General features: G+C 42.8%; 1 protein-coding gene across 1 annotated transcript in view; it reads left to right on the top strand.

Moving 5' to 3' along the window:
- Positions 1–22,634, top strand: part of KCNG3 (potassium voltage-gated channel modifier subfamily G member 3) — a 108,497-nt gene that overhangs the window by 64,689 nt on the left and 21,174 nt on the right. Inside the window, exon 3 of the mRNA XM_039231677.1 lies at positions 559–611. Coding sequence (XP_039087608.1) covers positions 559–611 — 53 coding nt within the window. The remainder of the gene's footprint in view (positions 1–558; positions 612–22,634) is intronic.

The raw sequence follows: 22,634 nt of genomic DNA, 5'->3' as shown, positions 1-22,634 counted from the left end.
TCTGTCTTATGTTAAAAAATTATAGGAAAAGTTTTTCTTGGATGTATTTTAAAATTTGCTTTTTGCTTAAGTTTAATTTTGTTCAATAAGCTCATCATCTCACCATCCCACATGAAACCAAGTCCTTTCTTTTGTTCAGAAAAGCTTAAATTTTGGTGCACATTTTTGCTATTTTCAGAAACCAAGTTGAAGTAGCCTTATATCAAAGGTAGCCTTATGTGGAGAGCCTTATTGCAAAGATTTTAGAGTATTTAATTTCTAGTATTTTTTCTAGAATTCAGAATCTTGGGTATTTCTGGACATACAAGAACTTGGTAAAGAGTTCTCTATTTAGTTATGGGTAAAATATGTTAAGTACATTGAGAATGTCTTTATACTTTCTGACACTTGTATTTATGTTAAGTAAAAGTTATACCTCAGTTTTTTGCTGAATTTTGTACTGTCATATGATACAGTTCACCGGTGGATAAATTGCTGTGTATGTGTGTGATAAAGATACTTGCCTTAAAATAGAGCACTTCTGTTTTGCAAACAGCTGTGGTCAAATTGTCTTTCTAGTTACTCATCTTTCTGTGCACCTGGTGACTGCAGGCCTGATAAAGTCCATGGAGGTAAGAAAGAAAATGAACATCTTTTCATTGTTAGTAATCTAAACCTAGATTAAAAAGCATTTTGACATGTAAAGATTTTTATGGGAAAAATTAATGTGTATGTGTGTGGGTAAAGATAGCAAGTGGTTGAATAGATTAAATATGTATTGGCTTTAACCATTATTTCTTATTGACCTTATTCTCAATGGGAATAGTGATTCAAATGTGTGTATGGCCAGTTCTATTACTTCCACTGTGTACTCATAACTAGTGCTAATTGTCATTATTATTGGCCACTGAATAGATCATGGAGGAATCAGATGTACTATATCAAACAAGAGGGAAGGTAATTTGGTTAGGAAAGACTGTATTATATATAGTTTTGGATTTCAGGTAATAATTTTGTTTGGTAGCTCTTTTGGGAATGATGGTTTAAACGGACATAGTTTCTGTCTTCTAATAAAAAGATTGTTAAAATCAGCTCAATTTATGTGGTACAATTTTGTTGTTTTCTACTTTAATATCGGATTAGTAAAATGTGTAATCATATGGGTCATAGCTTTTCTTACTCGGCTGTGCAACGTGTGTATTTATGTTAGATCTTTAATAGTACCTAAAATGTGCATCAAATATTTAATTAATTCGTGGTTGAAGCTTTTTAGCATCTTAATCCTTAAGGAAATATTTTATAAAATATTAGCTTTGTTATGATATAAATATGTTGTATGTACATCTGAAAATAACCTGTACAGCCTGAACATTGAAATAGTTAATAAATTTTGACTTTGAGAACCACCTACAGCTGCTACTAAGTACATGTTACTGTCTGTTGAGTTGACTTCATTAACTAGTGTAATTCATTCTTGGTGGACTTCTTTCCCATTTGTTCTGAACCAAAACTTCAGTTTGCAATAAACTAATGGTGGATGAAGCACAAAAGATGTCTCCTGGCTGTGACAGTGTCTCTGATGGTCACGTGGCTTTGAATCAATCCTTTGATCTTTCTCTGATCTGCTTTCACATTTTCTTTTTCTCCCTTTTTTTTTAATTTTTAAAGTTTTATTTATTTATTTCTGAGAGAGAGAGAGAGAGACAGCATGAGCAGGGGAGGGTCAGAGAGAGAGGGAGACACAGAATCTGAAACAGGCTCCAGGCTCTGAGCTGGCTGTCAGCACAGAGCCCGACACGGGGTTCAAACCCACGAACTTCGAGATCATGACCTGAGCCGAAGTCGGATGCTCAACCTACTGAGCCACCCAGGTGCCCCTCTTTTTCTCCCTTTTAACAACTCCTCTTCTATTTGCCAAGAACATGAATAATCTGCGTGGGGTAAGTTTCCAGGCTATGATGATGGGTGTCCATAGGCACATTGTATGTGTTGAGCTGAATCAGAAATTTTGGAGATTGTACCTTCTAAATGCTATGCTTGTTTGTAGTATGTTTTCAGCGACACAAATGTCTGTCAGACCCTTTCAGTTTTCCTAGTGAAAAGGCCACATGACCCTTGCCACTTCCCCTTTATCCCTTGTGTCTCTCTCCTCTGCATGATCCCTGCCCACACCCCACCCTCCACTCCTCTCAACTCCCCTGACTGCCTGGAGAAAGTGAGTTTAGAATAGACACTCTTATACTCGAGCGCCCCCCCCCCTTTTTTTTTTTATTTTTGAGACAGAGTGCGAGTGGGAGAGGAACAGAGAGACACACACAGAATCCGAAGCAGGCTGCAGGCTCAGAGCTGTCAGCACAGAGCCCGACGTGGGACTCGAACTCACGAACTGAGCCGTGAGATTATGATCTGAGCTGGAGTCGGACCCTTAACTGACTGAGCCACCCAGGCGCCCCTAGTGGGCCCTTGATTTGATGGTGCTTCAGCCCCACTGCCAGAAGCTCAGATGCTGCCATCAGCATGGCACAGTCCTTCAGCGGAGGATGGCTCAGGCAGGGATTTCCTGAGAGCAGAGGCCCTGCTTGTCCTGATTGTCTCAGCAGGCCCTGGCAATGCGCTTAATTGTGGAAAGCACCCCTCCAGCAGTAGATGCAGGGACTGCTGAGGGCAGAGAAGTGGGTACCTTCCTGGAGAGCTGTGGAGTTCAGGCTCAACATACCCCCCCAACCCCCCAGGAGCCCTGGTGACTGAGGTGGGAAAACAGTCTAGTCGGCCTCAGTGCTGAGGCGAGGTTTTCGTTTATTGCTATTAAAAGTTATTGTTTCAGGAGCTGGGCATCAAGCTACAAAAACAGTGGGGACCACAAGGAATTTGTGATAATTGCATTTAAGATAGGAATCCATTTGTCAGGTAACACTTATGTGCTGTTAATCAGAATGATGGCTTCTAAGCCACAGGGTTTGCTTCTCAACTGAGTTTTTCTTTATGTTTTATTTTTGGAACTACTCAGGTTTTTGTTTTCTTTTAGGGAAAAACAATAGCAAATGTCAGACTGAACAGTGTATGGTTGGATTACTTTTCACATATTTAAAAGACTTACAAGCCAGTGTTGCATGGGTGAAATTTTTGGTGGCTGAGAAGATAATTAATGTTTTGGTTTAAAAAAAAAACAAAACAGGAAGAATTTTTGGAATCCTCCCCGCCCCCCCCCCCCCATTAGTGTTGTTAATTGACAAGACGAGAGAGATATCCCTTAGAAGCTCCATCATCTCCATCCTCTAGAACTCGGGTAGGTTTGTGAATGTACCTCTTCACTTGTGTTCGGCTGTGAATACAAGGTTCTGACGAATATTTGGCCAAAAATGGATTTTGGCACTCAGTTAGTAGAGTACTGTAACCTTTTCAAGGCCAAGGAATTTTTGTGTGTGTGGGTGGTCCTTCTGTGTGCTGAAAGTGTTGAAGTAAGTGTTTCTACTCTGCTCAGTTCTGAAGAATTTGTGGTGCTTGAGACAGGGGTCTCGAGGAGCCAGAGGCATCTAAGGGGAAAGGAACTTGACTACTTAGGCAGTGAATTCTTTTCATTGGAGCTATGTAGGATAGATTGGACACATCTTAAAAATTAACTGATTTTTCAAAAATGTATAAAAGCAGTATAATATACATATTAGAAAACATAGGAAACCAGAAAAGAAAAAAATAACTACATGCTTCCCCATCAGTGTTACAAGTTACTGTTGCTCCTTGGCTTTATGTGTACCCTTTGACTGCCTCCTTTCTGTCTGTGGTGGGCTCTAGGCATGCAGGTGGAAGACACGCTTCCTATTCTTGATGAGCTCCCAGTGGATAAAGAGACCAGTAATAAAACATGAAAGGGCACTAGGGGTAAAGTTCATGAAATGGCTGCTGTGGATCCCAGAAGACAGTCACCTCACTCAGCTCAGGAGTCAAGGAAGGCTTCCCGGAGGAAGTGATTCTGAGATTCAGTTCAGGGAAGACAGGCCCTTAAGGATTTGCAACATATACAGGGTTCAGCATGCAGCAAGAGAAGGTGACACACTGGCAATTGCACTTGGGGTGCAAGTGCACAGGGAAGTGTGTGAGGGGTGCTGCTGGGTGAGCAGAGGCCAGATTAGGCAAGGGCACATGTGCTAGCCAAGGAGATGGACTTGACCCTGCAGGGAAGGAGCCAATGAAGGACATAAACCAGGAGAATGGCATGGCAAGGTTCATCTTTAAGGAGGATCACTCTTTTTCAAGTTTGTTTTTTTGTTGTTTTGTTTTTGAGAGAGAGAGAGAGTGCACATGTGTGAGTGAGCACAAGTGGGGGAAGGGTAAAGGCAGAAGGAGAGAGAATCTTAAGCGGGCCCCACACCCAGCTCAGGGGCCCAACTGGGGCTTGATCCCACAGCTGTGAGATCATGACCTGAGCCGAAATCAAGAGTCAGATACTTGAGGCGCCTGGGTGGCTCAGTCGGTTAAGCGTCCAACTTTGGCTCAGGTCATGATCTCGGGGTTCATGGGTTAGAGCCCCGAGTCGGGTTCTGTGCTGACAGCTAGCTCAGAGCCTAGAGCCTGCTTCAGATTCTGTGTCTCCCTCTCTCTCTGACCCTTCCCTGCTCACGCTGTCTGTCTGTCTGTCTCTCTCAGAAATAAATAAAACATTAAAAAAAAAAAAGTCAGATACTTAACTGACTGAGCCACCCAGACACACCAAGGAGGGTCACTCTTGCAGCTAAGTCAAGGGTGAAATGGGACCAAATAGGAAATCTGTAGTCATTACCCAGATAGAAGTGAGATAAGAGAGGATCCAGTAGCAAAGACAAGAGACAGGAAGAGAGTGAGCGGCTTTTGGTGGGAGTTAGTTCCATTTTAGACATTAAATCCGAGGAGGCTGGGCAGCATCCAAATGGAAATATCCAGCAGGCTAGTGACTGCGCCTGAAGCCCTAGGGAGAGGTCTGATCTAGAGTCATCTGAGCGGTCAGGATTTGGGAATCCTTGGCACAGAGACGGAAACAGAAGCTAGTGTGGAATAGGATAAGAAAGAAATTCTTATCCTAGAAACGGAGTGTGGAGGGAATAGAGGAGGCAACCTGGGTTCACCTCCAGGAGACTAGCAAATGAGGCCAGAGGAGGAGGGGAGGGTGAAGGGCCCCGCCACGTGGAGTGCCTCCCAACAGTCAAGAGAGCCCAAGACTGAAAAGCAATCATTGAACTTAGCAACTGGGAGCTCTAGTTACATTTTGGCTGAAATTTAAACCTAGCCCTGCGGTGCCTGCATCTTTACCCGAGGCAGTCTGCCCCGTGGAAGAGTGGGAGTCGGTGGTCGCAACTGACCGGCAGCCTGCACTCGCGTGAGTGGTGCTGGCCTGGAAGCCAGGCTCGGGGGTTGGCTCTCTGTGAGTAGCTGCTTCTACCGCAGCTGTGTCCCACCAGGCCCAGAGCGTGACATCGAGGGCAGAAGGTTCAGGTCCTATCACATGCAAGGTGGACGTAGCTGGGTGCCACTCCAGGCCGACCGGCCATCTTGCAGGTCTTCGATTCCAAGTTGCCATTTCCTTGAGTGTAACCTCTTCTAAGGATGTTACGAGCGCCGTTTGAACATCATTGTAAGCACCTGGGAGATGCGAAGGGGAGGTCCCCTTGGGCCTGCCAGGAACAGTGTTCCACAGTGTGAACAGCTGGAATCCTGGTAGCTTTTTCAGTCAAAAACCAGGGGTGGTTACAGAAGGTAGCGTTTTTACTGCAAATGCTGTAGCCAAAATGAAGTGTATTCTTAATCACATTTAGGCTCAGGGAATGTGATACTGTAATAAGCTTCAGCTTTGTCCAAAAAGGACTGTGATTGCTAATAATCATTAATCATTCTGACCCATAAACTCTGATACAGAAGAATAGGAGAATTAAAGGAGAAAAAAAAGTGATCGTAATGTGTGGAAGAGTGTCATTTAGTCATATATAGCTTCCTGCAGGGTAATTTTAATTTTTAATTAATGTTCTTCATTTATGGAAGTTCTCTTGCTGGCCCACTAGTGGATGTACCCTGAGCTTTGACTAATATTTTTTTAAGGATTTTTTATCTTTTTAATGTTTATTTTTGAGAGAGAAAGAGAGAGAGGGAGACAGAGGATCTGAAGCAGGCTCTAAGATGTGAGCGTAGAGCCTGATACTGGGCTCATACTCATTGACCCATGAGATTAAGACCTGAGCCAAAATGAAAGGCTGGCCACTCAACTGACTGAGCCACCCAGGTGCCCCTTTTACAAATAATTTTTAAAAACACATGGTTCAGATGTTAGAGCATGTGACTCTTCACTTCAGGATTGTAAGTTCAAGCCCCATGTTGGGTATAGAGCTTATTTAAAAACAAAACAAGGGGAGCCTGGGTGGCCCAGTCGGTTGAGGGTCCGACTTCAGCTCAGGTCATGATCTCACGGTTCATGGGTTCGAGCCCCACGTCGGGCTCTGTGCTGACTGCCAGCTCAGAGCCTGGAGCCTGTTTCAGTCTGTGACTCTCTCTCTCTCTGACCCTCCCCTGCTCACGCTGTCTCTCTCTCATAGAAATAAATAAAACATTAAAAAAATAAATAAATAAAATAAATAAATAAATAAAAACAAAACCACATTTGCAGTGACTCATTATGTCTCATTTGTCCCACTTCTGATCAAAAGGAAACATTTATTTTTAAAACTTTTTATTAGTTTAAATTGCATAAAAATTATAACAAATTTAAATAATATAAGAATGTATAGGATGAATAGTAAAAGTTTTCTCCATTCTAAATTGAACCCAGAAGGGGTGCTTGGGTGGTGTAGTTGGTTGAGCGTCTGACTTTGGCTCAGGTCATGGTCTCATGGTTCATAAGTTCAAGCCCACATCAGTCTCTGTGCTGACTGGCTGCTTTGGATTCTGTCTCCTTTTCTCTGCCTCTCCCCCACTTGTGCTCTCTCTCTCTCAAATAAATAAACATTAAAAAAATTTTTTAAATAAATAAATTGAACCCAGCAGGCATCCACTGCTAGTGTTTTTTGTGTAATATTTTAGCCCTTTTTCCATAATAGCATGTATGTGTTTGACTACTATTGAATTAAGAAAGCATAGTAACAGTAGCCAGGAAAGTGGAAATAACTCATGTCCATTAACAGATGAATGGATAGACAAAATGTTGGGGATACACACATGTACGTACACGCACGCACACACACAGGATTAATACTCAGCCTTACAAAGGAATGAGCTTCTCCTTCATGCTCCTATGTGGATCAACCTTGGATCAACCTTGAAAACATGATACTAAGTTAATAAGTCAGACACAAAAGGACTAATAATGTGCAGTTCCACTCACGTGAGGTAGCTAGAATATACAAGTTTGTAGAGACAAAAAGCAGGATAGAGGCTTGGTGGAAGGCCTGGAGAAATCATTGTTTAATGGGTATAGGATTTCTGTTTGGAATGGTGAAAATTCCTGGAAACGGGTAGTGGTGATGGTTGTACATCATTTTGAATGTACTTAATGGCACTGAATTATATACTTGAAATGGTTAAAATGGCAAGTTTTATGTATATTTTTCCATGATAAAAAAGGAAAAGCACAGTGGGCATGTAATTTTCACATTTACTCTAAACACTTAGAAACGATATAAAATATGTGATAAAAATATTTTTAAAGAGTATTTACACTTGACAGCTTGAAGTTTGTATCAGTCACCTTGGACGAAGTTATGCAGTGCTAACCAGCAAGCCCCCCCCCCAATCTTAATTTCTTACAGGCAGAAAAGTTTATTTTTTGCTCACATTACACGTCTTTCACAGATTGCCTGTGATTCTGGCCATATCTTCTTCATTGCAGGATCCAGGGTGAAGAAGCTGCCTTCATCTTGAGATGTTGCTATTCTTGTGTCACAGGAAAGAGAGAAGATGGTGGAAGCTTGCAGGCTCTTAAAACTCCTACTCAGAAGTGGCACACTTCATTTTCATACATATCTCATTGATAACGCGAACTACTTGACTCTTTTTTTTTTTTTTTTTTTTTGAGAGAGAGAGCAGGGGAGGGGCAAAGGGAGAGGGAGACAGAGAATCTTAAGCAAGCTGCACCAGCAGTGCAGAACCCAACACCGGGCTCCATCCCATGACCCCAGGATCATGACCTGAGCTAAAATCAACAGTCAGACACTTAACCAACTGAGCCATCCAGACGCCCCATTATTTGACCCTTTTTTAACACAAAAACAAATTCCAGATGAATTAAAAATCTGAGCATGAAAACAAAACTTGAAAACTATTAAAGACAAAGTATTTTTAATTTTTCAAAATAAAAAAAATTATTTTTAGTGTTTATTTATTTATTTTGAGAGAGAGAGAGCACAGGGGAGGGGTAAGGAGTGGGGGGAGAGAGAGAATCCCAAGCAGTCTCCACACTGTCAGCATGGAGCCTTAGGTGGGGCTGGAACTCATAAACCGTGAGTTCATGATCTGAGCTGAGATTAAGAGCTGGATGCTTAATTGAATGAGCCACCCAGGCACCCCTATTTTTTATTTTTATCTTTTTTTTAATGTTTTATTTATTTCTAGGAGAGAGAGAGAGAGAGAGATTGTGTGTTTTGGTGTGTTTTAGAGAGAGTGTGTTTCAGACTGAAACAGGCTCCAGGCTCTGAGCTGGCAGTCAGCACAGAGCCCGACGCTGGGCTCGAACCCACGAACCGCGAGATCATGACCTAAGCGAAAGTCGGACGCTTAACCGACTAAGCCACCCAGGCGCCCCTATTTTTATCTTTTTAAGTTTATTTATTTTGAAAGAGAGAGAGAGAGAGTATGTGTGAACAGGGGAGGGGCAGAGAGGGAGAAAGAGAATCCAAAGCAGGCTCCGAGCTGATAGAGCGAGACTCAGGGCTCGAATTCATGAACTGTGAGATCATGACCTGAACAGAAACCAAGAGTCGGATGCCTAATCAACCACCCAGGTGCCCCAAGAAAGTTTTTTTTTTTTTAATTACCAAAAAGAAAGTGACTAAATTTCACATCTAAATGTAAAATTTTTATAATTTTTTTATTTTTTATTTTTATTTTTTTTAAAAATTTTTTAATGTTTTATTTATTTCTAGGAGAGAGAGAGACAGTGTGAGCAGGGGAGGGTCAGAGAGAGAGGGAGTCACAGACTGAAACAGGCTCCAGGCTCTGAGCTGGCAGTCAGCACAGAGCCCGACGCTGGGCTCGAACCCACGAACCGCGAGATCATGACCTAAGCGAAAGTCGGACGCTTAACCGACTAAGCCACCCAGGCGCCCCATATAATTTTTTTATTTTTTAAGTAAGCTCTACCCCCAAAACTGTAAAAAGTTTTCCAACAAAAGTCACCATCTGCAAATTAAAAGACAACAGTCTTAGTGAAGTGAAATACTTGTAATAGATGTATTTTAGTGACTGACTTGTAAAATAATCCAAGACAACTTTTTTTATTTTTTCGGTTCAAACTTTCTTTTTCTTTCTTTTTTTATTTTTATGTTTCTTTACTTATTTTGAGAGAGAAAGAGAGAGCACAAGTGCGAGCTGGGGAGGGGTAGAGATAGAGGAAGGCTGCTTCAACCTTCCTTTAATGAGGCACCTGGGTGGCTCAGTTAGTTAAGCATCCAACTCTTGATTTCGGCTCAGGTCATGATTTCACGGTTTGTGAGTTCGAGCCCCACATCAGGCTCTGTGCTGACGGTCTGGAGCCTGCTTGGGATTCTCTCTCTCCCTCGCTCTCTGCCCCTACCCCACTCATTCTCTCTGTTCTCTCTCTCTCTCAAAAATAAATAATAAACTTAAAAGTTTTAAAAAAATTCAACAGGGTGATAATCTTTTCCTACTCCTAGGTTAAATTCTGGCAGGTCTGAGACTTTTCCATTCACTCTTAGGTAACAGTCTTAGAGTCACTTTAATGTATAAGCCTATTTTCGTTTTGTAAGTTTTATCCATTCAAATTCTTAATTAAAACTTCGAACTTGGGGAGCCTACCTGGCTCAGTTGGTGGAGCATGCAAATCTTGATCTCAGGGACGTGTGGAGATTGCTTAAAAATAAATCTTTAAAAAAAAAAAATCTTTGAACTTGATTTAATGTAAAAAATTTCTTTCTTTCCTCCAACTTAGATCTGCTTTGAGTGGGCAGCCTGAAGTGAGAAAGAAGGGGGCAGTTGGTGTTTTTGCTAGGTCATTGTCTTGGGCTCTCTCCAGACCCCACGCCCTAGCCTAGGTTCTTATCTTTCCACGGCCCAGGGGTAGGAAGGAAGGACTAATGAGTGGAAAGCAGGGCTCTCTCATAACATGGCTTTGAGCTGTGGGTTTGGCAGAGTTTAAAGCATTTTTTTTTTCCTCTTGGGGACACTTTTGTGGCCTCTTAGGAGATTCTCTTAGGGTCCTCTTTCCTGCAGATCCGTCCACCCTCACAGATGTGTTCTGGTGTGAGTGTCTTCTTCCAGCCCCCCAGGTTTGGGCTTCATCTCTAGCTTCTTGCTGCTTCCCCTTTGCTTCTTTAAAAAAAAAACAAAACAATTTTTTAAATGTTTATTTATTTTTGAGAAACAGAGTGGGAGCAGGGAAGGTGCAGAGAGAGAGGGAGACAGAGCCCGAAGCAGACTCCAGAGCCCGATATGGAGCTCGAACCCACGAACCACGAGATCATGACCTGAGCCAAAGTCAAGACGCTTAGCCAACTGAGCCACCCGGGCGCCCCACCCCTTTGCTTCTTCAAGCAGCCCCACTGGACAGGGCCACAGCCTCATTGGACAGGACCATTGCCAGCCCTCTCCACCCTGCCCTCATTTTACTCATGGAAACATTCATGCATCCTTTTTTCTGAGGAACTCAGAGAATAGGGAGCCAAAGCAGCAGCAGTCTCTTGTCTCTGCCATCTAAGCAGTTCGTTCTCATGCCTGCTCTTTGGGTTTCCTGGACAAGAGTCAAACGCTGTCCACAGAGACCCCCCAACCATAGGAACACACACAGTGAGCTCCATGAGTGGTGTTATAGTGAGATGCCCATTCTCTCTAGGACTGAGGCAAAGTAGGAAAAAACCCTGTACTTCCTGCTGAGATTGGCAGGGCGAGGATTCTTCATTGTAGGGCAAAAAGTCTCTGAAGAAATCTCTTCAGAAATTTCTCTCCACACTCTGAGTCTTCTGTTATTTTTTAAATGTTTATTTATTTTTGAGACAGAGAAGTAGGGACACAGAGAGAGAGAGACAGAGAGAGCAGAGAGTCCCAAGCGGGCTCTGCACTCAGCACAGAGCCCAATGTGGGCCTTGAACTCACAAACGGTGAGATCAAGACCTGAGCCAGAATCAAGAGTTGGATGCTTAACCAACTGAGCCCCCCAGGTGTCCCTATTATCCCTCCTTTTTTTTACATCCAAGTTAGTTAGCAGAGAGTGCAACAATGATTTCTTTCTTTTTTTTTTTTTCAAATAGTTTATTGTCATGTTGGTTTCCTTTTTTTTTTTTTACAAATAGTTTATGACAATGACTTCAAGAGTAGGTTCCTTAATGCCCCTTACCCATTTAGCCCATCCCCCCTCCCACAACCCCTCCAGTAACCCTCTGTTCTCCATATTTAAGTCTCTTAGGTTTTTGTTCCCCTCTCTGTTTTTATATTATTTTTGCTTCCCTTCCCTTATGTTCATCTGTTTTGTATCTTAAAACTCCTCATATGAGTGAAGTCATATGGTATTTGTGTTTCTCTGACTAATTTCACTTAGCATGATACCCTCTAGTTCCATCCATGTGGTTGCAAATGGTAAGATTTCATTCTTTTTGATTGCCGAGTAATACTCCATTGTATATATATACCACATCTTTTCTTTATCCATTTATCCATCGATGAACATTTGGGCTCTTTCCATACTTTGGCTATTTGTTGAAAGTGCTGCTATAAACTCGGGGTGCATTTGCCCCTTCAAAACAGCACACCTGTATCCCTTGGATAAATACCTAGTAGTGCAATTGCTGGGTTGCCCTGTTATTCTTGATTTGGCTAAGGACTCTAGTTTTCTGAAATTTCCTTTGTAAATTCTGCATATGGAGAGCAAGCCACATGCCCACTTTGGTATTTGGTATAGAACATATCAGTAGCTCTGAGTGAAGATTAGAATTGAAGCAGGAAGAGCCCTGTTTTAACATCCTTTGACACAGAGAACTAGAATAGAGAACTTCTACAAATGAAAAAGAGTCAACCCAGAATTTTTTTTTTTTAATTCGCAAAGGATATGAACAGGCGAGTCAAAAAGATGAACCTTCTAGCACAACGAACATTGAAAAGACACTGAGGATGAGGCATTTCCTATCCTGCTCCCAGAGGTCAGGAGGAGTATTGTTCTCTCTTCTTTGAGGAGTATCATTCATGGCGCCATGTGTCAGAAATTCCTTTCCCATTTCTCCTGGGAGCTCTGAGATCCTGGTGCAAGCAGGACTCCTGCCCTGAGTCCCCAGAATGAGCCCTCTGTCCTGTCCCAGGATACATGGGAAGCTTTCCCTCTCCATCTCCCATCTTTGTGTGCCTGTCTGTAGCACGTTGGCATCTTGTGGATCCCCTCACTTGCAGGGAAGAAGGGATAAACCTCCTTTTTACAAATTGTATTCTTCCAAGGCCATTTCAGAATTAATAATCAGCTTACATGTGTCAAAAATACCCAGAGCTTTAAACTGTAATGGGGCTTCCTTTGGAAGCAGCTGCTACATCTTTTGGACTCTTCCTGTGTTTTTTTAGGTCCCTAAAGGATTGGCTTCTGTTAGAGGATTTTTTAAAAATTTAATTTGGAAAGTTATAATCATTATCAAAGCCATTCTGAGTCTTTCATAATGTCGTGTGTCTCAAAAACTCATGGTAGGACTTCGGATTGTCCTGGGTGTTAGAACCAGATCCTGATCGCCAGGGCTTTTCCTGTGGGGGACTGCCTCCTCACCTCTGGCCTGAGCAAAATGAGGGCCTTCTGCCGGCATGATGGAGGCAGCTGTGGCAGAAAGCCCTGATCTCAGAGTCCAACTCCAAAGCGTTGTTACCTTGCCTCGATTTTAAAGACACATCTGCCTGCTGGAGCTGTCATGAGAATTACATGACAGAATGAATGTGTGTGAGTGTAGGGGCTTACAAATGCAAGCTTTTCTAATACAGAGCATGGCCAGCCGCGGCTTCTTAAAAGTCGATTCTCTCTCTCTCTTTTTTTTTCATCATTAAATGAGCTCAGGTGCATGAGAGTTTTGAGAAACAAACAAGTTGAAGCAGAGCAACCACGTAACTGTATCCCATGTCCTTGTAGTCATGGCGAGGGCTATTCACACTGTTGTAAGCATGTGGAACAGAAGATGTTGGGTGTCATATCTATACCTGGTTATCACAAGACTTTCTCACATTATTGCAGTCTTTGTAAACCTAGGGTTTTTTTCCTTACTATTAATTTTATTTGGTTATGAAAACCATGATTCCAAAGCTGAAACTATATAATCGGTGTATAAGTAAGTGCCGACCCCTTTCCTCCCCTACCCCATTGCCTGCTTCTAACCATTTTATTTGTCGATGATTTGCTTTCTAGTGCTTTAAAAAAAAATTTTTTTTTTTTTTAATGTTTAGAGAGAGAGAAAGCCAGAGCATGAGCAGGGGAGGGGCAGAGAGAGAGGGAGGCACAGAATTGAAGCAGGCTTCAGGCTCTGAGCTGCCAGCACAGAGCCTGATAATTGGACTCGAACTCACAGGCCATGGTATAATGTCCTGACCGAAGTCAGATGCTTAACTAACTGAGCCACCCAGACGCCCTCCAGTGCTTATATAATTAATATTTTCCCTTCCTTAAGAGTTTTTCCTTATTGCTTTTTATGGCAATGCTTGGCTGTATTTTAAGTTCAATCAGTTTTTTAAACAATGGACATTTAAGTTCTTTTCAATTTCATGAAATTGAAATGGATGCCTGGGTGGCTCAATCAGTTAAGCATCTGACTTTTTTTTTTTAATTTTTGTAATGCTTATTTTATTTTTGAGAGAGACAGTGTGAGCAGGGGAGAGGCAGAGAAAAAGGGAGACACTGAATCCGAAGCAGGCTCCAGGCTCTTAGCTTTCAGCACAGAGCCTGACATGGGGTTCCAACCCCCGAACCATGAGATCATGACCTGAGCTGAAGCCAGACACTCACTGAACTGACTGAGCCACCCAGGTGCCCCACGCATCTGACTCCTGATCTCAGCTCAGGTCTTGATCTCAGGGTCATGAGTTCAAGCCCCTCTTTGGGCTCCACATTGGACATGAAGCCTACTTGAAAAATAAGTAAAGCCACAATGAATGACCTATGTAAATATAATATTTATTTGTTACAGAATATGCCTAACTTCACCTGTCCATCACTTTTCAAAGTTTGCCTCTGACCCCCTCCTCTATTCCTGCTCTGATTTCTCTCTGCCACATTGTGAATTATGGACACACAGCCTCAGTCTCCCCTACCCTGAACTTGAAGCCTTGGCATGGGTTCTCCATGATTAGAGTTTCAGCTTCCTGAGGGGTCTCAAATTGGTTCTTCCCCAGCTCCCACTCACCTCCTGTGGACCCAGATAGAAATGCCTGCAGGGACCCACTCATCTCCCCACCTCCTTGCCTAGCTTCTTTCTGAAACAATTTGAAGAGTTTATATCACAGTTTATTTTATCATTCCTTGATTGTGTTTTTTTGGTTTTTTTTTTGGTTTTTTTTTTGCTTGGTTTGTTTTATTATTTATTATGAAAACTTCAAGCCGGAAAGGAGAAGGAATAGGAGAGTGAAAACCTGATACCTTCCCTCATCTAGATTAAAAAATTGCTAACATTTGGCCATATTTGATTCATCTATGTATAATTTTCCTGAGTTACTTTAAAGAAAATTGAAGACATTATGATGCTTCACATCTAAATCCTTCTGGATACAATCCAACAAGTAAGGACACTGCTAAATAAACATCATTACACACACTTTTCAGTAATAAACAATACTTTTTTTTAAGTAGACTAATTTCCTAGTTTCTTTTTCTGTTTTCTTTCTTTCTTTCTTTTTCTTTTCTTTTTCTTTTTTTTTTTTTGACTGGGAAAATAACTTTATTTCCTTTGGGGGTGTGGCCAGACATCTAATCTCAGAAGAACTTCTGGAATTGTTTCTTGGTGCAAGTGGCCTTTGTGACTTTGTAAAGGGGCATTTCTTGTCAATATTAGGTGCCCTCAATGGCCTCCTTGGGCATCTTGAAGCCCAGGCCGATGTTTCTGTAGTGCTGCAGGAGCTTCTCCTGCCAGTTTCTCCAAGGACCCTCTTCTTATTTTGAAAGATGGTTGGCTGCTTTTGGTAGGTAACGCTCAGTCTGAATGTCCGCCATCTTCCCGGCCACCTGGAATAAGGAAGGACCCTAGTTTCTAACACCTCGTATTTATTCAAATTTCACTGGTTGTTCTAAAATACCTTTTATATAGTTTTTTTTTTTTTTTGAAACCAGGATCCAATCAAATACCACAGACTGCATTTGGTTATGTCTTTTTTATTTAAAGCGGGTTCCCCCTCATAGCCCTTTTTGTCATCAAACTGACTCATAGAGACTTGGCCAGTTGTGACCAAGGATGTTCCACATCCTTGGTTTGTCTGATTGTTTATTCATGATGTCATTGACCTTGTTTCTTTATGCCATGTTTTTTTGTTTGTTTGTTTGTTTGTTTTTAAGTTTTGTTCATTCCATGTAGTTTCTGTTGGTTTTGATCTCTTTCCCAGGAGAGGCTTTCCTCTAATGATCCTAGGTTGATTGGAATCCCTGCCAATTGCCGATTGTTTCACTTAATCACATGCCAAGTACTGGTCTAAGTTCTTGGCTTATATACTAATTTAATTTGTATACCAACCTTATAAAGTCAGTACTATTACTGTCCCTGTTTGACACATGAGTGATAAAGCACAAAGAGATTAACTAACTTGCCTGAAACCACAGAGCTAAGAAACGCTAGTAAACTAGGCAGTTTGGGCTTGTAAGCACTTTGCTCTGTTACCTAAGCATGGCCCAACCCCATCCTCACTAACACAGTTGTGCAGTGTCACCCCGGAATCTGCCACCCACCACAGTCACACAGAATTGGTGACTTTTCAGAATTCCTGGCAAATGATTTATAAGATACCAGGCAGTAAGCACACCCCCGCCCACCCCTGGACCCCCGTGTGACCTGTCCCCTGACACTGAAGGTATTGAAGGGGATTTCAGAGTTACAGGTTGTGAGCGGCTGTGGTGCAAAGGCCTGAGAAGCAGAGAGCGCAGGAAGGACCCAGTGACATCACAGGGCAGGGAGGTGTGGGCAGCAGCACGGACAAAGAGCCAATGGCAGACAAAGCCCCTTTCCCCAAACACATTTCCAACATTTTGAACCATTTCCTCAGGACAGATTCCCAGGTGTGGGCTTTTGTACATCTTGACTTCATTTGAACTGATGAAAGCATTCTTTAGCCAATTTCAGATGCTCGCTCATTATGAATAAAGAGATCCCCCTAGATTCTGCTATATCCCTGGTAGGTAAAATTAGAGGCCAAATTTTAAGATACTAATAAGAGCGCTTGGCACCATGAAACCATCTTTATTGACCAAATTAATCAAGACAAGAGACATAAAGTGTTAAAAAGGGAGATGAGGGTGCCTGGGTAGTTCAGTCAGGTAAACATCCAACTCTTGATTTCGGCTCAGGACTTGATCCCAGGGTTGTGAGATGGAGCCTCACGTTTTGCTCTGAGCTGGGAGTGGAGCCTGCTTAAGATTCTCTCTCTCACTCTCACTCTTGCTCTCTTTCCCCCTCTGCTTCTCTCTTGATCACGTTCTCTCTAGATAGATAGCTAGCAAGCTAGCTAGATAGATAGATAAGAGAGATGAGTATATGCTGGACATTAACTCCTTTGATTAATGAGAAGGCCCGGAGGTGCAGCCTTCTCAGGAAGCTATAGAAAGAAGTTTGGCTGTTCCTTTTATTGCCTAATCTCTCCGCGACTTGCAATACCTAGGGACATCAATTCCAGTCCTTGGTCCCCAAGCTGATTTTAAACAAGGACACCTTTGCACACTAGAAGGTGCTTGAGGCAGAATTTGAGCTCGTGCTAGTTAGCTGTGATTTGTGGGGGCTGTGAGTCAGTTTGCCCTTGGTCCTGAGGCAGCTCTCAGGAGCTTGCCTCCTGGTCACAGTAGTAAGGAGAGATGAGAAGGGTGGTCTCCTTGGCGGGCTCCATGAAGAGGCTGTGGGATCAATGGCACCATCTTAGAGATATACTTCTGCTCCGATTTTTCCCTCGCATTCTTAATGAAGACACATAATATAATGAGGCATGTGGGTCCTGCATTTGTAATGCACATCTGGCTTGCAGAGCCACAGCCCCTGACAGAGCTGCCTGGGAGGAAACAGTTGTAGCAGCTCTCACCAGTAGAGTCCTTCTAGAAGATTCCCCAGGAGAGCCACAAGCTTGGTACCATAGCCATTCCCCTCTGAACAGGGGTGGTGGCGATGGCCTGGGGGAAGAAGCCTAAGCCAAAGCTAGACTGCCTGAAGAAACAAAATAGTTGTCCCCACCGTCACTTGCTGAAAGTGTCCTAATTGGACTCTCAGAGAAAATGAGAGGAAATGAAAGCAAGCAATGATAAGCGAAGCAATCACAGCTTCAGATAGATTTGGAGCTTGGGAGATAAGTCCTATGAATGCCGGTCTGAGGATTGTTCTAACAGCTCACTAAATATTTGTTAAATTTTTTAAAAAAATTTTAAATGCTTTTTATTTATTTCTGAGAGAGAGAAAGAGAGAAAGAGAGAGAGCTCATGAGCAGGGGACGGTCAGAGAGAGAGGGAGACACAGAATCCGAAGCAGGCTCTAGGCTCTGAGCTAGCTGTCAGCACAGAGCCCGACGCGGGGCTCGAACCCACCAACTGTGAGATCATGACCTGAGCGGAAGTCGGACACTTAACCGTCTCAGCCACCCAGGTGCCCCAATATTTGTTAAGTTTTTGAATCACTTAAGAGAAACAGTATCTCTAAGGAAAGAACAAAGACTTTCAAATAGACAGTTCTGAGAAAGGCACAGAGCTGCTCCACAGGATCAAAATGGCCTTATTCAGGGGAGTTTGATAAACAACCCAGCAGCCTTTTCTTCTCAGCTTTCATTTTCTCCCTTCTGATCATTCCTACATTTCATGACTTCTGGTTCCTTCATTCACTTTTACCCCTGGGGATAGGGTCATGGAGCCGTCAGGGATACATCCAGGAACAGAATAGTAAAGGTGCCATCCTTGTTCTGCATTAAAGAGAGAACATCATAGAGCCCCTGAAAATGAAGCAAATCATTCACCTAGATCGGCTCAAAATAGATCATTCCCCAGGCTCTGCACCCACCATTCCAAAACGAATCCAGAGCTTTTCTACAGGAGCTTAAAAGATTTTATTCCTAATCCGTTCCCCCTGCCCTAGAGCTTTAGAAATATGGCTCTATAATTTAATGATTACAGGAGATGAGCAAAAGAATGAACTAAATAAGATAGCATCAGCTCGCCTCATAATGAAGAGCCAAATTTTCCAAATATAGAGCAAAATCCAATTGTGATGCTATTGTTTATGATTCCTGCCTAACAGTGACATGAGAGACCCTGTGGGAACACATGCATGACCTTTCCCACATAAAGAGCCTTCCCCTTGGCATTTTACAGAGTTTGGGGAGATAAACCTTAATGGTCAATTTCTCTAAATCACCCTCACTGCCTTGTATGGCAGTAGCTTTGCTGATGGAACAAGCATAAGCTGGAACAAGACATACCCCGAAGCAATGAACAATAACTACTAGTTAGCATTAGAGACAGCAAGCCCCCAAAACACTAGGGATTTTCCTGTGGGTGATAAAAAGTAAGTTAAAAAGTGTATATATACCACATCTTCTTTATCTATTCATCTGTCGATGGACACTTGGGCTGCTTCCATAATTTGGCTATTGTAAATGCTGCATGATGCCACACAAAACACAATGGAGTATAACAAACAAGCAGAACCCCACCATGTGATGTCCTGAGTGAAATCCTGGGATAATAAGAAGACTTTAGCAGAAAAGCTGGTGAAAGTGAGAACTAAGTCTGCAGTTGATTGAATAGTAATCTACCAGCATTACTTTCTTAGATTTGACAGATGCACCCTGGTTTGGTAATATGTTAGGTAGCCCTAGGAAAAACTGGGTAATGGGCATCTAGGAACTCTGTTCTCTGTACTATCATTGCAACTTTTCTGTAGATAGAAATTTATTCCAAAATCAAAAGTTTATGTCAAAAGAAGTGAGGCTACATTTTCATTTGCTACTTGTGGGAGTATAAATGAATGCAGGTGTTCTGACGCTGCTCACCAAAGGCTTTAGAGGGGCACCTGGGTGGCTCAGTTGCTTGAGCGTCCAACTCTTGGTTTCAGCTCAGGTCATGATTTCATGGTTTCGTGAGTTCGAGCCTCGCGTCAGGCTCTGCGCTGGCAGCTGGAAGCCTGCTTGAGATTCTCTCCCTCCCCCCCAGCCCCGCCCTTTCTCCACTCGTGCTCTCCCTGTCTTTCTCAAAATATATAAGTAAATTTTTTTAATTAAAAAAAGGCTTTAGAAGTGCCCAGGCCCGTTGTCATAGACCTTCATTCCCAGTAATCTGTCCTAAGGAAATAGTCAAGGCTGTTCATCCCAGCACTCTCCATAATGGGGAAAGTTGGCTGCAAACTAAAAGACTAAATTGGGACCATAGGGACAATGATGTGGCCATGCCAAGGAGTATGCGGAGTTACTAAAATCGATGGTAGGAGAAGTAAATTTGATGATGTGGAAAGATTGTCACCATATATTGTTGAGTGAAAGTAGCCAGCCACAAACTAGTCTGCATGGTATCATGTTTCTCTCTCTCTCTCTCTCAATCTATGAGCATACGAGGATTGTAGGAGATACACTGAAGGATAAAGAGTGGTTTTCTCAGGGCAAGTGAGATTGTGGGTGCTATGGACTGAATTGTGTCCCCTTTACTTCATATGTTGAAGTTCTAAACTCCAACGCAACTGACTGTATTTGGAGACAGAGGGCCTTTCTGGAGGCAATTAGAGTTAAATGACATCACAAGGGAAAGGGTCCTATTTCTACCTATAGAATTAGGCCTTATAAGAAAAAGAGAGATGTCTCTCTCTGGGCACTTGCATGTGCATCAGGTGAGCACAGAGCTAGAAGGAAACTGTCTGCAAGACAAGAAGAAAACTCTCATCCGAACCTGAGCACACTGGCACCCTGATCACAGCCCCCAGAACTGTGAGAAAGTAAATGTCTGTTGTTTATGGCACCCAGTCTGTGGTATTATGTTATGGCAGCCTGAGCTGACTATGACAGTGGATATTTTAGGTTTTCTTGGTTTTGCTCTCTGCTTTTCTGTAGTGAATATGAATTGTTTTATTATTTGGAGGACGAAGAATGTGAAAATTGTGTTTTAAGGGTTTCACTTTACCTAAAATAGAAGGAAACACAATTCCCCGGGTCTCCCTCAGGAATAGTCTTTGCGATCATTTCCTCATGGAGTCAACCTGCAGTCAGGCTCTTCCCTACTCTTGATCTCGGGGTTGTGACTTGGAGTCCTGTGTTGGGTGTAGAGATTACCTAAAAATAAAATCTTAAATAAAGGGGTGCCTAGGTGGTTCAGTCAGTTGAATGTCCGACTCCAGCTCAGGTCATGATCTCACAGTTCATGAGTTTGAGCCCTGCATCGAGCTTGCTGCTGTCAGCACAGATCCTGTTTCAGATCCTCTGTCCCCCTCGCTCTCTCTGCCCCTCCTCTGCTCACATACTCTCTCTCAAAAATAAATAAACCTTTAAAAATAAATAAATAAAACACATATCTGTGTATATTAACTCATTTGACTATCATAGAAGTAAGCAAGCAGGTAGTATCACACCCCATGGGTGAAGTTTGGGGAGGTTACCTGACTTGACAAGGTCGCATGCCTAGTGGAGGTGCAGCCAGAACCAGGACCTGGGCCTTTTGACTCCAAGACCAGTGCTCATCTCTGCTATCAGTTACTGCAGATCCAGCTCTTTTGTAGCAGTCCTGGGCCATCTCCTAAGTAGGATCAGAGAGCTCGGGGCGCCTGGGTGGCTTAGTCGGTTAAGCATCCGACTTTCGCTTAGGTCATGATCTTGTGGTTCGTGGGTTCGAGCCCTGTGTCGGGCTCTGTGCTGACTGCCAGCTCAGAGCCTGGAGACTGTTTCGGTCTGTGACTCTCTCTCTCTCTGACCCTCCCCTGCTCACGCTGTCTCTCTCTCTCTCTCCTAGAAATAAATAAAAAACATTAAAAAAAAAAATAGAGATAGCTGACTCAGTCCCTCAGAGTCCCACCCGGGCAAATTCCGGTCCTCTTAAGTTTCATATTGGAGACAGAAAGACATTACATTCTTCCACTTCCGTGCCAGTCATGACCTATTTCTAGAAACTCAAAAGGCTGTTCAAGCTTTGATGGAGGTTCAAGCAAGCAGCCTTGACTTACCCTTGACTACCTGGCTGCAAGATGAAGCCTGGACCCTGGTCTCCAGAAGCAAGGTAGTGCTGAAACTGGAAAAGTCAGGACCCATCAGTGTTGGGATCTAGCTTCAGATCTCTTTATGTACATGTTCTACCTCGGCAGGTAGGAGTTTGGATAAATATCTTTATGTTCTCTTAGAGATTTTATAGTTTTTGTATTAGTGAATGAGCAGTGGCAGACATAGGTGTTATTTTCTAGATTTTTGTAAAAGTATTTATTTTTAAAGTTTGTTTACTTTGAGAGAGACAGAGATAGCATGAATGAGGGAAGGGCAGAGAGAGAGGAGAGAGAGAGAATCTCAAGCAGGCTCCCTTCTGTCAGTACACAGCCCAATGCAGGGCTCCAACCCACAAAGCTGGGAGATCATGACCTGAGCCGAAACCAAGAGTTGGAGGCCTAACTGATTGAGCCATCCAGGTGCCCAATGTTTATTTTTGAGAGAGAGAGAGAGTGCGGGGAAGGGGCACAGAAAGAGGGAAAGCGAGGATCTGAAGCAGGCTCCACGCTGACAGCAGAGAGCCTGACTCAGGGCTCTACTCACGAACCGGTAGATCATGACCCAATCTGAAGTCCGACGCTTAATGGGCTGAGCCACCCAGGCACCCCTATTTTCTAGGTTCTTTTTATTTATTTATTTATTTATCTATTTATTTTTAAATTTATTTTTATTTAAAAAATTTTAATGTTTTATTTATTTCTGAGATGAGAGAGAGCGAGAGAGAGCATGAGCAGGGGAGGGTCAGAGAGAGAGGGAGATACAGAAGCTGAAACAGGCTCCAGGCTTTTGAGCTAGCAGTCAGCACAGAGCCTGATGTGGGCCTGGAACTCAAGAACCATGAGATCATGAACTGAGCCAAAGTTGGACGCTTAACCGATTGAGCCATCCAGGTGCCCCACAGGTTCTTAATGTTCAGAGGATTAAATAAAAATTTAGGTGACTAAATGATAGAACCAGTAAGAGTTTGTATTGGCACAGGGATTGCTACTGCCCTCTTTGACTATGGAAGTTAAAAAAATCAGTTTACTTATAAGGTAGGGAAATAAAGCCACTGTCCTCTATGTATATTCAGTGGACATATCAGTGCTTGAAATGTGCAGGGCATT

The sequence above is a fragment of the Hyaena hyaena genome, unplaced genomic scaffold (genome assembly GCF_003009895.1).
Source record: "Hyaena hyaena isolate Hyena2069 unplaced genomic scaffold, ASM300989v1 scaffold_57, whole genome shotgun sequence".
NCBI classification, from domain to species: domain Eukaryota; kingdom Metazoa; phylum Chordata; class Mammalia; order Carnivora; family Hyaenidae; genus Hyaena; species Hyaena hyaena.
Note: the sequence above shows the minus strand (reverse complement) of the source record. Positions and strands in the feature narration are given on the sequence as shown.